The sequence below is a fragment of the Culicoides brevitarsis genome, chromosome 2 (assembly GCF_036172545.1).
Source record: "Culicoides brevitarsis isolate CSIRO-B50_1 chromosome 2, AGI_CSIRO_Cbre_v1, whole genome shotgun sequence".
Classification (NCBI taxonomy): domain Eukaryota; kingdom Metazoa; phylum Arthropoda; class Insecta; order Diptera; family Ceratopogonidae; genus Culicoides; species Culicoides brevitarsis.
In genome coordinates, this window is record NC_087086.1 from 9,146,712 (window position 1) to 9,163,201 (window position 16,490).

At 23.6% G+C, this 16,490-nt stretch overlaps 1 protein-coding gene across 1 annotated transcript; it reads left to right on the forward strand.

Annotated features, from left to right (window-relative positions):
- Positions 1-1,011: 1,011 nt before the first annotated feature.
- LOC134829482 (sialin-like) lies at positions 1,012-16,394 on the forward strand. Its single transcript, XM_063842560.1, is given in 10 exon segments — positions 1,012-1,229; positions 2,929-3,165; positions 11,750-11,836; positions 13,235-13,292; positions 13,294-13,595; positions 14,118-14,201; positions 14,261-14,631; positions 15,370-15,502; positions 15,561-15,802; positions 15,861-16,394. Coding segments are annotated over 9 exon segments (1,536 nt in total). The 5' UTR covers positions 1,012-1,229; positions 2,929-3,122; the 3' UTR covers positions 16,077-16,394.
- The last annotated feature ends 96 nt before the right edge of the window (positions 16,395-16,490 follow it).

Below are 16,490 nucleotides of genomic sequence, written 5' to 3' on the forward strand. Positions count from 1 at the left end.
TTAAAATTTAAATTGATTCAAATAATAAAAAAATAATTTTTATTATTTAAAATAAATAAAAATTAAATTGTTTTAAAAATAAAAAGAATTATTAAATTAAATAAAATTTAAATATTTAAAAAATAATTTTTTAAATTTAGGATTAAAATTTAAATTTTTATTAATTTATTTAAACCAAAGAAACATTTTTATATTTATTTATGTTAAAATACTCAAATTACAAAAATGTATGACTCATAAATCAAGTATTTTTGTAATATGAAACATTTTTGTTTATTTTTCAGCCTAATTGTGATTTTTTAATAAAAGACTTTGAATAGAACTTATTAAAAAAGAAAGAAAGACGCATCGGGATCTTTGTCAATTTCTTCTCCGTAATTCTTTTTGTAAACAAACGACATATTTTTGAAGTGGTTCCCAAACAATGAAACCCATTGTCAATGAATTACCAAGCCACAAGTCTATTTATTTATTTTAATAAAATAAAAAATATAAAATTTTTAAACGTTTCTCGATCGATTTCAAACTTTCAATGAAAATTTCGGGATTTCTTGTGAGAAAATCACTCGAGTCACGCTTCAATTTTCAAAAAAAAAGTCTTGAACGACACGTCACGTTCATGTAATAATGTAATATCAATACCAAACTCCAAAAAAAAAAAAAGTTTTTTTTTCCTCGAGCAAAAGCGATAAGAGACATTCTCAATCAATCTTCCGACAAATTCTTACATTTTATCACATACACACATGTTGCCAGCATCACACACGTCGCACGTTTGACGAAAAAAAAAACAACAAATTTCATTCAAAGTTTCATTCTGAGGCCCGTCCATTCGGCATATGTGTTAGTTCTCTCGTTTTTTTTTCTTCTTATATACAATTTGAACAAACACACATGCCTTGTCGTAAGTCGTACATGTTACATGTGTCATGTATGAAATAAATTAAAAATACACATACGATCGCGCGGGTATTTTTGAATTGCAAACACAACTCATCGGCAGTTGCTTGCGATCGTTAGTGGTGTGTGGATTAAAAAAAGAAAAAAACGTGAAGAACATTTTTTTTTTCTTTGAAATAAATCAACATTTTACACAAAATAAATTTAAAAATATTTTTTTTGTTAGTTTTTGAAACACAAAAAAAAATATTTTAAATAAAATCGCACAAAAATAAATAAAAAATTGAAATATCGCGAGTAAAAATACAGAAAAAGTAACAAAGTGTGGGGTAATTATTTTTATAAAATTTATAAATAAATAAATATTGAAAAAAACGAAGAAGAAGGAATGCACTTCGTGGTGTCACGTCGATAAATAAATCGGAATTAAAATTCTTTAATAATTTTATAAAAATATTTAAAACCGATAAGTGAAAAAAAAATGTGTTGATAAAAAATTAAATAAAAAAAAATAAATTGGCAAAACACTTGACAATATAATTAATGTGAGATAAGAATATCACTTGAGAGTCACGAGAACTTTACCGGTTGACACCTAAGTACATTTTAACTTAACAAAAATCAATCGATTGATAAATAATTATCGCTCAAATTTTACTCCGTTGTTCCCAAATAAATAAATATTTAAGAAGATAAGATTTAAAGTCGTAAAAATAAGTTTTTTTTGTGAAAGATTATTTTTTTATTGCATTTTAATGAGAAATAAAATTTTTAAAAATTGCGGAAGTTCAATAGATGGCAATGGCCTTGCCCTAAAAATGTTGCAAATTTTTATTCTATTCTATTTTGAATAAATATTTATTTTAGAATGTGTGAAAATAAAAGGTCATGTTACATACCTACAAATTAATTATTTATTCATTGAAAATTTGTCGCTTAGCAACTCAACATAAAACAAAAATAATAAATAATCTGCACTCCGATTTCAATATTTTTTTTTCATTTGAATTTTTTTTTTATATGAATAAATAATAAGTTTGTTGCACTGAGTGTCACCTGTGACTTTGTGTATTTTCTATGACAACGCAACATATTATTTATTTCAAGTTCGCGATAATTTTTGTGCAAAATTTTTCTGTGTTATCTTTATGTTTTATTTTAAAAAATTATTTCTTTGGAATTTCAAGTGAATTTTTTAAATAAAAAAAAATAAATAAATAAAAAAATTAATTAATAAAAAATATTAAATTAAATATTTGAAAATTAATCAATAAAAAATATTAAATTAAATATTTAAAAAATTAATTAAAAAATAATTTAATATTAAATTTTGAAAAAAATACATTTTTTAAAATTAAATTAAAATTAAAAATAATTAATTTAAAATATATAAATTTAAAAAAGTAATAGTTTATTACATTAGAATTTTTTTTATGTCTAAAAAAATTTTATAAAAAAATAAACAAAAATTATTCAATAAATTTATTAATAATTAATTTGATTTTTTAATTAATTTAATTTTTTTTTAAATCATCAAAAAAAAATTTTAATTAATTCTCTGAAATATTAAACTTTAATTAAAAATAATTCAATTTATATATTTTTTTATTTAAAATTTGAATATTTTTACGAAATATTTGCTTCTTTCAACTATTTTTAACGGAAGGAACTTAAAAAGTTACATAAAAAATATTAATATTTTTTTTTATCATTGAAACTTATCTCTCATATATTTTTTATGCAGGTTAAGCAAGTAGGCGATAGATTATAATTTATAACGTGACAATTAAAAATGTGTTCAAATAACATCATAAAAAGCACGTGATCTAATCTTATCGATTCCGTTTTTATTTTTTGCGCGTTGTTGTTTACCCAAAAACCCGAAGTGTAATGACTCGCAAAAAGAGGAAGTTCTTTTCCATTGTTTTACCTCTTTTAATCATATCGTCACCCATACATGTGTCTAGACACGAGTGCAAACAATTACATTGTTAATTTTTTTATTTCTCTTTTCTCTCTCTCTTTTAGCGAATTCAACATATGTGAATGTAACAAGGTGCTATATTTGTAAAAAAAACATCTAAGTAAATATTTCTACGGAGTGTAATTTTGACTCTGTAGAATATTTAGTATCTACCTCTACTTTAGAATTAAGTGAAAAAAAATAAGAAGATATTAATATTCATAAGAAGAACACTTGAACACAACACCAACGCAACAAAATGTCTACAGACGAGCAACCACAGGAACCATCAAAGCGACGAGGTGAGTCATGTCTAACAGTTTTACTTTGTAAATTTTTGAATTACTTAGGCTGGAGCGATGAATGAAAGTGTTTCAAACTACAAAAATTCAAATTTGAATTAGCAAAAGAGCGAATTTCAAATTTTTAACGGTCAATTTTTGAATTGACATTTAAAAATTTTTGAAGAAAAATTATTTTCTTTTGATCATGACTTCGAAAAATGTGTCAAAAAGTATACCATAAATCGAAAAAATAAGATTTAAATTATAAAATTTTAAGGTTGAATTAGCAAAAATGCGAATTTAAAGTTTTTAACGGTCATTATTTGAATTGACATTTAAAAATTTTTGAAGAAAAATTATTTTCTTTTGATCATGAGTTCGAAAAATGTGTCAAAAATTATACCATAATTCGAAAATATAAGATTTCAATTATAAAATTTTAAATTTGAATTAGCAAAAAAGCGATTTTCAAATTTTTAACGGACATTATTTGAATTGACATTTACAAATTTTTGAAGAAAATTTTTTTTTCAATCATTAAAGTTTTTTTAATGATTTTACTTTTAATTAATTAAAATTGATCTAAACTACTAAATTTTTAGATTGAATTAGCAAAAAAGCGATTTTCAAATTTTTAACGGACATTATTTGAATTGACATTCAAAAATTTTAGACTGTTTTCGATAAAATACGATTGATAATTTGAAAGATTTTCTCCAATTGCATCAACCTAATGAGAAAAAAAATTATTATTACATGGGAGGTGTTTGTGAGAAAAGAAAAAAATCTACCATATGTTACTTACTCTGCGAAGAAATGACGATTTAATTAGCGCCAAAGTCCACAGAAACTCTACAAGTTCTCAAATAATTGTGTTACTGTTATTCATCTCTCGTTTTGTATCTCGTTCGCAAATAAGCGTGAAAATATCACTCAGTAAATAACGAAATGCCGTCTTGATCTTTGTTTGTTCCCATTAACTAATAGGCAGTCTGCCAAAAAGTATATACTTGAACCGGTAACACGTTGTGTAAACCCGACGATGACTGTAGCAAATTTCGTAGAAAGTAAAAAAAAATATTTAATTATTATTAAGTAATTAGGAGCTTTAATGGACTTTAATCCATTTATTCAGTTTAAACCAAAATTATCAAGTTTTTGCAAAAAAAAAAAATTAATTGGAGGAATTTTTAAATTTTTACTTTGCAAGTGTTTGATACAATACGGAAAAGTTCATCAAGTGTCAAAAAAATTTTTTTCGTGCCATTTTTGGATCCTTGCCAAATCGTGTCTTGATCATTTAACCTTGAAATGAGACTTTTGCCACATGCTGCAGAGACGTCGACCTCTGTAATTTTGCCACAAAATCTCGTTAAAAACTTACTTTTGAATTATTCTTGCAATGGAAGCAGCTGTTGTTCGATGTTTCTTCTAAAAATAGAAAAAAAAATTATTTTCTCGAGACAAATCGCATGTTTGTCATTATCCTTAAATTATTCAGTCTCATTAAACCCGAGAGAAGATTTATGATAATTAATGGGGAATCTTGCTCCTGTAACAAGATGCATAATAAACCGACAGCAAAAGCAGTCAGTCAAGCAATTTATTTGTAAATTAATGAGTATTATTATCTATAAATATGACTGATTGTATGTCTTTATTAATACTAACATCGTCGTCGTCGTCATCGCACAAATCTCTTTATTATTCAATTCAAGGCGCGCAAGACGAAATGAAAATTTATTTTTATCACTGCATTTTATTATAAAATAATAGTTATGTGGTATGTAAGAGCACTGCCCTTCCCAGTTGTTTGTTTGTCTGTTTCGCTGTTTATGGCATGCGAACGTCACTTTTTTTCTAGGAAGCCCGTGAAATCGTAGCAAATATTTGTTGATGGCCCATTAAATTTTGTGTTTCGAAGAAATTAACGTTTTGCTCCATTCAAGGTGTGTTACTGTGTTGAATGTGACGTAGATTGGTGCATTCATGTCGAAATTTGGATGGATTGATGATCAAATCATGATTTGACGTTTTTTGAACCTATCAAAGTTTTTTGTGCCTTATGGCTTAAAATTAGATTAATTTTATTATATTCTTAAATATTGAAAATTGAATTTAGAAATTTAAGTTATTTATCAATGATCATGATTTATTGTATTTTTTTTTTAAATTTAATAAATTAAAATTAAAATAAAATAAAATAATATAAAATTAATTTATAAAAATATCAAAAATTAATTTATTTTATAAAATTAAAATTAATTAATTTATTTATTTATTTTAAATTAAATTCATCAAATTTATTTATTAAATTATTTAAAAATTTTTTAAAATTAATTTTTAGTTTTACTTAATCATACTTATATTAAAATTTATTTTAATTTTTTTTTTATTTTAAAATTATTTTTATTTTCTTTTAATTTAAAAAAAATAATTTTAATTAAATTTAAATTTTATTTTCAATAATAATTTTTAATTTTAATAAAAATCGATTATAAAATTTATTTAATTTGGCTCATTCAATAGCAAAAATTATTAAGTAAATAATTAATTAACTAATTTTATTTTTTTTATTAAAAATTTTACATTCAAAAAATAAATTTCTTCATATAGAAAAATTAAACTATTTTCGAACCACAGAGTAAAATACAAGAAGTAATGTAGGAGGAAGGACTTAATTAAGTTAGATCAAAAATATAAATAGATTTAGGTCGAGTGGGTGTTACATAGTTTTGACATATCAAATCAAAATTTTAAGCAACAACTGTTTTGTCAAAAAAAAAAGAAATAATTGACATCATAATTTGGGCTTGACTATCGAAACGTTTTTAACATTACCTTCTAAGAAGAAATATTTAAGGGTTAAATTATTTTAGTTCTAAAACTTTGCATGTAGAAGAAGTCATTTTCAAACAACTATAATTTTTTTTTATTTATTTATATGTTGTTTGCCAGATTTTGTTATGCATCATTTTAGTTGCGAGGTTAAATTTGATTTTATGATGCCAATAATTTTTTTTACTAAAGATTTTTAATCACATATTTAAATCCCTTTCTTTTTCTGATTTTTTTAATTTTAAATAATTCTTTTGTAGTTTAATTTTAATTAAATTCAATTTTTTTTATTCAAATTTTATTTATTTTAAATTAAAATAAAACTAATTAATTATTTAATTTTGAATTTTTATTGAAGGACTTCAAAATTATTCATAAAGCTTTGAAATAAAATTCCCAAATACAATTAAATGTTATTATTTTTTTTAAATTTATTTAAATATCCAAAACCTTATTTAAAATTTTATTAAATTAATTTATTTATTTTATTTTAATAAAAGTTTTTTAAATTATTTTTAAATTTTATTTAATTTTTTAAATTAAATTTAAAATAATTTTTTAGCAGAACTAAAATTAATTAAAAATTATTTTTTTTAATTTAAAAAAATTTCTTATTTTTTATTTATTTATTTTTTTTAGAGTTAAAATACGCATCGTGAACCTCTTTCAACTTCCAAAAATAGCTTCACTTTCATCTTGTTAGTAAACAAGACGTCAGAACGAAATTTTTTCCATGATGATAACAAGTTGCCTCTCCCTCCGTTCAGACTCAGTAAAAATCATTAGAAGGTCAGAATGTTATCACGCGTAAGCTGATTGATACAAAAATAATAAATAACGAGAAGCCTTATAGTTCATCATCGTCATCATTATTATTTTCTGTGATTTTCATGTCAAACGTGCCATTAAAGTTTTTCCCTTTTTTTACGACCACGCACTTTTTATTATTACATGCGACGCGTTAAAAAGACGTCCTAAAAGTAATAATCTGGAGCCGCAAGTTATCAATTTTCGCGTAATAAATTGGGATCATTAATGTCATCAATTATTTGTCTGTCTCTTGTCGATAATTTTGCGTCGACGACTTTCGATCGATGTCGTAAAACTTTTTTTTTACAGCTTTTGACGTATTTTTTAATAACATAAATAAATCGTAAAAAAATATTCATCATTTTAACGCTTCGAGTTCTTACCTCCAACACGTTTGCGAAATCACGAGGTGAACGGACAACAAAAAAAAATTCCTCACATGACCATTTTTCGAGTTTTTTTTCGTCGTCGTTCTGTAAATAAAGGAGACAAAACGTGTGAGTCATGTGTGTCTTACCTTCGGTGTAAAGCTCAGGTATTTATCGCTAAAAATATCTTCGAATTTGCATTCTAATGTACGGCTTGTACGGGATTCTGTACGACCTTGAGACAAACGCAAGAATGCCATGTTGCGTCAATTTATTACAAAAAACTGGTCTTCTTGCACAGAATTTTTTTTGCCGGTAGTTGCGTTGTTTATTTACACTTACAAGTGCCTTGTTTGAGAAAGAGGCGTTTCGTGTCTTCTTGTCAATTGAGGTCGTTCGTTATTTAACGCGCGGAATGTCAATGGCATCGTAACTCATCAATACGGCTCCGAGGGATTTTCTTAGAATTTTTCTGCTTACTTTGTTCGTTAAGTTTTTGACCTTTTTGCGTTCTGCATTCATCATTATGCAGATTTTTATGGTTGTTTTGCTGGAAACAGGTCCAAGAATGCAAAAAAAAAAGAAAAAAAAGTTATTTAAAGTTGTCGTGAGTTAATTGACTTGAGCGTATTTTCAAGTTTTTGACTTAAAGAACTGAGTTATTTTTTAAAAATATTTTAAATCAATTAAATTAGAAAAAAAATTAAAACTAAAAAATAAATTTAAAAAAATTTTTTAGTTAAAAATAAATTCCTTATTAAAAAAATTAATTTACGGAAAAATCTCATAAAGGCATAAAGTTATTTAAAGTTTTAATGAATTCAAATTTTAAGTCATAATTTATTTCTTAAGTTAAGAAAAAATAAATTTAGAAAAAAAATTCTTAAAGTTATTTAAGTCTACTTTAATAAAGTTTTATGTCAAAACTTCATATCTTAGTAAAAAAAAAAAAATATTTTTTAAATAAATTTTATTGAATTAAATGCTTAAGTCGAAATTTAATTCTTAAGTCTAAAAAAATTGAATTTTTAAGAAATTTAAAAAATTTTTAAAATTAAAAAAAATAAATTTAAAAAAAAACTTTTCAAATTATTTAAGTCAACCTTAATTAATATTTTAAAATTTTATTCTTTACTTAAAAAAATAATTTAAAAATAAATTTTATAAAATTACTTAAGTTATTCTTAAATCAAATACCTAAGTCAAATCTTAAATCTAAAGTTTTCAAAAAAAAAAAAAATTCAATTATCACGAATTATGTCACGAATATTAATTGATTTTTTTCTGAAACTTAAGCTTAAATTGAATACATTTCAAAATTACTTAATTGTATAAATGTTACTTTTAATTTATTTTTAATTTAAAAATTTAGTCGATCTATTTAAGTTTTATTTTTCAAAAATAAAAAAAAAAAATAAAATAAATTAATTAATTAAAAAAATTATAAATAAATATTATAATTTATTTTTTTTTTTAATTTTTACAAAATAAATATTTTTATTAATTAACAACTAATTTTTTTAAATAAGAAAATATTAAAAAAAATTTAAATCAAGAAAATTCAAAAAAAAAAAAATTTAATTTTAAAAAATATTTTTATTTTGTTCATTATTTTATTTTTTTTTTTTTTAATTTAGAAAATATTTCAAAACATTTTTATTTAATTTTAAAAAAAAATTAACAGACCTCAATACGACTAATATAGCAAAAAAAAATAAAAATAAATAAAAATGCAATAAAAAAATTAATTTCTTTACTTACGAGGAAATGCAAGAACTTGCAAATGTTTCATCAGAACCAACAACAATTATGCAACGACTCAGACAGACTTTAGATAAGATTATTCTTTGTCACGGGCGCACCTGAGTAATAAAAAAATGGAACGATAACACTTTTTGATACGATAATATCAATTTACGTGTTTTGTTGTTTACAATTTTTTACGGCTTGCCGGTTATTCCCGGATCGAGTGAATAATTTAACAAATATTTTTCTTACAATTTTTTGTTGTTGTTTTTTTCTGTGTGTCTAATGTAGTTTACAAGGTCAAGATGTCTTGTTGTTGTTTTCGAGTCAATTTCAATCATCATTACACGTTATTATTATTTTCAGTCTAGATTTTACGTAAAACGGGTGAATGGAGTGCGATAAGTCACAATCACACTTCTGTCTAATTAATTACGAATTTTGTAACCTCGTGTTGGAATTTCGAACTCGAAGAAGATTTTTGCTCAAATCTCGTACTTTGTCGATTTATCACAAAAAAATCTTCAATGTTAACGCAAATAATAATAACAATAATTAGTCGTCGTGTCTCATGAATTTTTGAATTAATTTAAAAAAAAATTACTCGATCTAGACTTGTACCGCGTGTGGGACGGAGGAAGGTAGTTTGTTTACTCATTCCGATTTACGACGCAAAATAATTCGTTCTTGATCGCCTACTATTAAGAAAATTTCATCTCCGTGAAATTACATGTACTTAGAGTGACGAGTGACGCAAGAAACGTGAAGATGAATGAAAAAGAAGAAAAAAAAATTAAAACGCCTCTGAAGCGCCATTCAACTAAAATAAAATTTTATTTGTAATTGTCGTGATTTTGGGGGCACGTCAATTACTCGTTGCTCGACACAGAATGGCGCGACGTCATTTTTCGTCATAAATTGTGTGTGTGTCTATCTTGGAGATCGTACCTTGGCAATAATAATTGTAGTTAATTAGAAAAACCGCAGTAATTGTGAAGCAGTGTCAATGTTACAATGTCTGGATTTTTTATTGCTGATAAATGATTGTGACGCGACGATTACCTACTTTCGAGTAAGAGTCGCTGAAAAAAATTAATTTATTAATTAAGAGCACAAAAAATAAATAAAACTATAGAAAAAGTTTTACTTTGAATAAAAGTTAATTTTTTAAAAAATAATAAAATTGAAGAAAAAAAATATTAATAAACTAAAAAAAATTGTTATTTGTCTTTAATTCAAAAATTTGAAATTTTAATAGTTTAAAAAAATTAATTAATTTAATTATTTATTTCTTAATAATATTAAATTAATTATTTTTCTTTAATTATTAAAATTTCTAATTCTTGAATTTAAAGACAAATAAAAATTTAATTTTTAAACATACATTATTAAAAAATAAATAAATTTTAATTAAAATTTTTAGTTAAATTAAATGAAAAAAAAAATAAATTTAAAAATAAATAATTTAATTATTTAAAAAAAACAAGTTTTTAATTAAATTATTTTTAAATAATTATTTATTTATTTTTTTAATTATTAACTTTTTCACATTAATTTTAAAAATTAAATTAAATTAAAATTTTTGACTTAAAATAAAAAAAAAATACTGTAAACTTAATTTAAAGAAAAAAAAAATAAATTTTTAAAAATTATTTAAAAATGTACAAAAATTTGCAAAATTTCTTATTTTTGAGTTGAAATAATTAATATTTTGCAGTTTCATTTTTTTTGAAATTTTACTTTAATTAATTTAAAATACTTCGGAACTTCAAAGTTTTTTTTTTGATCTGGAATTTATTAATTTAATTTAATTTAATTTAAATTTTTATTTTATTTTGAATTTATTAATTTAATTTAATTCAATTAAAAATTAATTAATTAATTTAATTAATGTTATTAATTTACCATTTGAAAAACCATTATTTTATATTTCATTAAGATTAAACATTCATTTTTTTTGACAATCTGAAGGTCAAAAAAAAACGCATTGCTCTAATCAAAAATTAATCTAATCAAAATTTTAAATTACGTTTAAAAAAAAATCCTATCATTAAAAATCGATTGTCATAACTTAATTCCTCATACTTACCCATTTTGCATCCAAAAACCACGTGATTCTCCGATCGAAGGTTCGTTGTCTTCATGTCAAAAATTTTTGAACAATATAAAACACTTTCATTCAAAAAAATTTCTTTTATCTGCGTTGATTCATTTTTATTACGTCTACTTAACGCTTAAACAATTTTACGATTATGAGGAACTTCCTAAGTAATTTCGGGGCATTTCTTATCAAATGCAGTCGTAAAAGAATTTTTTTTCAAAAATGCCACTCGACAATAGAAAGACTGCGGTGATGAAATCACTGTCTGTGCAGCTATGCGAAGTAGGTCACCTTTAAATCATCAGACAGACATCGTTCAACGTTTAACGATGCTGCGCTGTTAACATGACCATTTTGTATCAATTATCAAGTCAAATTGCTTTTTTTTTGTTACAACAACAACAAATAACGAGAACGAATGCAGTTTGGCGCCCCATTTTATAAATAAACTCGCATATCGAGCAAAAAAAAAATATCTATTATTACTACTTTTAATTAAAATTGTTTGCTGCATAAACGCCTTTCATTGCAAAAAAAAATAAAGTCTATTTTGTTGTTTGTGTGTAATCAATGATGACAATTTAATTTATCGCAGTTTTTCAATGATTTTGAATAATAAGTTCGGGGCTCGATTGAAATTAAAGGTCGAGTTTGTACGAAATATCAAGCCAATTCTTTTTTATTTGTACAAAAAAAAAACTACGCAACAATGATTTGATGTTTTTTTTTGTATTTCCAGGATTCTTCTCATGTCGCTTTGTACTGAATGCCATGGTAATTTGCGGATTTATGTTAAATTATGCATTACGAGTCAACTTGACGATTGGTAAGTTTTAAATTTATTCTTGTCTTTTAACAAAATTAAGGTTTAAACAATATTCTTAAATTAAAAATTAATTTTGGAATTCAAAATATTTAGAAATTAAAAAAAAAAATAAATTAAAATTTTTGGTAAAATTTTAAATAATTAAATTTTTATTTTTATTTAATTAAAATAAAAAGAAAAAATATATATTAAAAAAAATATAAATAAAATAAAATTAACTTAAATTTTTAAATAAAAATAAAAAAAAATTGTAATAATTAATAATAAAATATTTAATAAAATAATTTTAAAAAAATAATTTAATAAATTAAAAATTTTTAAATAAAAAAAATATTTTTTTTCGTTTTTTTAAGACCAAAAAATAAATTTGCTTCATATTTAAAAAAAAAATAATTATTTTGATTAAAATTCCTTTTTATAAGTTTTAATGTAAGGCCGCTCCAAATTTTTTTTGAACTTTTTGTCCCATGCCCCATTTTAAAAGTCGAAAATCCAATGGGGCAAAATAAAAAAAAAGTTGAAAATATCATCAAAATTGACCGTTTTTTGGTCTTTTTTCATAGTTTTTCAAGAATTTTTCAAAAATTTTTTTTTTAATTTTAATTTTTAAGAATTTTCTTATTGAAAAACGAAATTAAACATGGATTTTCTTCTCTAAAAATTTTTTCAAAAAAATTATTTTTTAAAATTTTTGACAATTTTTTAATGAAACTATTTTGTTAAAATTTTTAATTTGAATTACTCTTAATTATCAATTTTAAATTATCAAATCTCAATATAGACCATAAAAACAACTAAAATATTAATTAATGATGAATTAAAAAAAGTTTTTGGGACAAAAAGTTCGAAAAAAATTTGGAGCGGCCTAATTTTATAAAATAAAATCAAAATCAAAAAGATTAAAAAATTATATAATAATTTAAAAAAAATAATAAAATTAAAACAATAAAAATAAAAAAAAATGTAAAAATAATAATTAAAAACATGATTAAATAATAAAAATTATTTTTTTTATTTTATTTTTATAAAATTTTATTTTTTAAATTTTATTTTTTAAAATTCAAAAATTAATAAAATTTTATATTTAAACTAAATAAAAAATTAATGAAATAAAAATTTTAATTAATTTATAAAATCATTAAATTAAATTAAAAAAAATTAAAAATTAAATTAATTAAAATTATGAATACAAAATGCAAAAAATATGTTAGAAATTCTAACAATTTTTTTAAAATAATATAAATTTCAATAAAATTTGAGAAAAATTTGACAAAAAATCTTAAATAATTACCTTCAAAATGAAAATTTTTTCTTAAAAATTAAATTTTGTATTTACCTTTTTTGATTCTAAACTTTTGACTCAAAACCTTTTAATTTATATTTTTTTTCTCTTTCCAGCCATCGTCGCAATGGTAAAACCCAACCACACAGCAACAAACGGCACCTTAGCTGCACAACGACAACACAACTGGCTACAGCACAACGATAAACCCCCTTGCCGTGCCACAATCCGACGAAGATGCCAACGATCGCTTCGAATGGAGCGCCTACGAGCAAAATATCATCTTGGGCTGCTTCTTCTGGGGCTACATCCTCACTGAACTTCCGGGCGGGCGTTTGGCTGAACTCGTTGGAGGTCGTCGCGTTTTCGGTCACAGCATGTTATGGGCGAGCGTATTGACACTCATTACTCCTGCCGCTGCCATGTTGCACTTTAATGCGTTGGTTGTCGTTCGTGTCGTGTTAGGATTTATGTTGGGTAAGTAAAAAACTGACGGAAATGTCTTTTGAGGCCATTTTTTGTTTAAATTCTCAAAGAAAAAAATCGTTCAAGGCAATCGGCTGCCTTTGTTTCGTACGAAAAATGTCATTTTATTGAGAATTTCGATGATGATTGAATTGAAAGTTCATTTAAAATGCAGATCTTGTCGTTTGAGAACGTTTCAAGTGCCTTGAATGGTCGAAAAGAAAGACGTTCAAACGAAAAAAGTCGTTTTTTCTTGATATTTTAATTTTTTTAACATAAAAAACGCGTTCTTGACCTACCACAATGAATAAATAATCATCACGTGTTCATTTTTTTGTACGTTTCGCGTTTATAATGACACAACGACACAAAATTCTTGTTTTTAAATTTTATATCTTCCTCTTGCATTTCAAGTTTTCATATGTGTGGGTCGTTATCGCTCTTTCTCCGTGTAATTCTTATGTAAATTTATCTTTTTAATTGTTATTCAACGGAAAGACATTAACGATAATTGCTTTTCATTTTGTCTTTCAGGTGCTTCATGGCCAGCTATTTTGCCGTTATCATCGGTTTGGATTCCCCCAAATGATCGCAGCAAATTTATTGCCAACATGATGGGTAGGTTTTCACAAAATCTCCGTTAAAAATCAAAAATTTACCATTTTTCATATTTTTAGCTTCTTCCTTGGGCGCCGGTATCACAATGCCAATTTGCGGATTCCTCATAGCCAATTTGGGATGGGAAAGTGCCTTCTATTTTACCGGCGGCGTTGGTTTGCTTTGGTCAATTTTGTGGTTTGTTTTGATTTTTGACTCGCCTGCGGTGCATCCTCGCATTTCTCCGGAAGAAAAATACGAAATTGAGACTGCAATTGGAACAACGACATCGAAAAAACGTCCCAGCCGAGTTCCGTGGAGAGAAATTTTGACGGCGCCTCCTGTTTGGGCAATTATTATCACGCATGGTGCTTCGGTGTTCTGTTATTTCACTGTTGTTAACCAACTTCCAACTTATATGAATCATATCTTGCATTATGATATTAAATCGGTAAGTTTTATTAAAATATTTTTAATTAATTATTTTTAAATAAAAATTTAATTATTTTATTTTATTTTAAATATTTTTTTAAATAATTTTTATTTTATTTAATTTAAAATTTAAATTAAATTTATATTTAAATAAATTAATTCTTTTTAATTAATAAATTTAATAGAATTCTCAATTTAATATAATTATTCTTTTTAATTAATGAAATTAATTTAATTGATAATTTATACAAAAATTAAATTATTTAATAAAAAATTCAATTTAATTATTTTTAATATAATTAATTATTATATTTAAATAATAAAATAAAATAAATATAATTAATTTTTTTTTTAATTTAAATTAAATTAATTTTTTTATTAAAAATTATTTAAAAATAATTATTTTAAATTAAATATAAAAAAATTATAATTAATTTTATTAATTATTTTTATTAATGAATTTAATATAATTAAATAATTTTTAATAATTTTTTTTAAAAAAATTAAATTACTTTTTTCAAATAATTTTTTTAAAAATCTTAATAACTTTTATTATTTTAAAAAATAATAATATTATATTTAATTATATAATATAATAAAAAAAAATTAATTAAAATTTTTTATACTTAATTTAATTTTTAATTAATTAATTAAATTAATTTAATTAAATTAGTTAATTTTTAATTAATTTATTATGAAATTAATAAATAAATAAATAAATTAAATTAATTAATTATTATTATTTTTTTATTTTTAGAACGGATTTGTCTCATCATTCCCCTACTTTGGCAAATATATCATGGCTGTTTGTGCCTCAGCGCTTGCCGATCATTTGATGAAGAAACAAACTTTGACTCGAACTCAAACGAGAAAAGCTTTCACTGCATTTGGTAAGTAAATTTCTTCAAAAATACAAAATTTTTGTTAATTTTTTCTTTCAAATTTTAGCTGTGATGACGCCCGGTATCTTAATGATCTTGCAAATCTTCTTCGGAGAACATCGTACATTTGCCGTCGTTATTTTCACGATCGCCCTGACCTTAAATGGCGGCGTTACTGCTGGTTATTTGAGCAACGGTCTCGATATTGCGCCAAATTTCTCAGGAACTATCTTCGGCATGGCAAATACTTTGTCCAGTTTTGGCGGATGGGCTTCTTCTTTCATGGTTGGCGTGTTAACGAACGAAGATGTAAGTTATTTTTTTTATTTTCTAAAATTTTCACTTAAAATAATTTTTTTATCTTCAGCAATCGTCTTACGGAAGATGGCAAATTGTCTTTATGGTGCTCGCGGGTGCATATCTCCTTGGATCGCTGTCCTTCCTCATTTTCGGTACAGGCGAATTGCAACCATGGAACAATCCGGATGCGAATAAGGAAGATCAAGAAGCTGGTGTGCCTCTGAAAGAACAACAAAAGAAAGCTGTCACCAATGGAAATGGTGAAACTGTTGCGTCTTCCTAAATTTTTTTTGTGAATAATTTTAATTATTTTAAGATTTTTTATCGTAAAATTTTTGACTCTCTCTTTAAGCGTTCTATCGATCTACTTTTTTTTATTTAGTTTGTTCTCGTCAGACATCACCAGAATGCCCTTTGTTGTTATTTGTTTTAATCAAGTTTAAATTATTTTAATTAAAGTACTCTCCAACTCAGTAAAAGTTGTAATTTTAGGTAATTTTAATAGTTTTTAAGACGAGCAAATCATGCATTTTTTAAAATAATTTTTTTTTTCGTAGAGATTAAGTTTTAAAATTACATATGTTAATAAAAAAGGTAATGAATAAATAATAATTTAATATATGAAATAGAATTGAATTTTGTTTTATTTATTTTGTGGCCCTCAACAAACAATACAAACAAACAAACAAGACAAAAA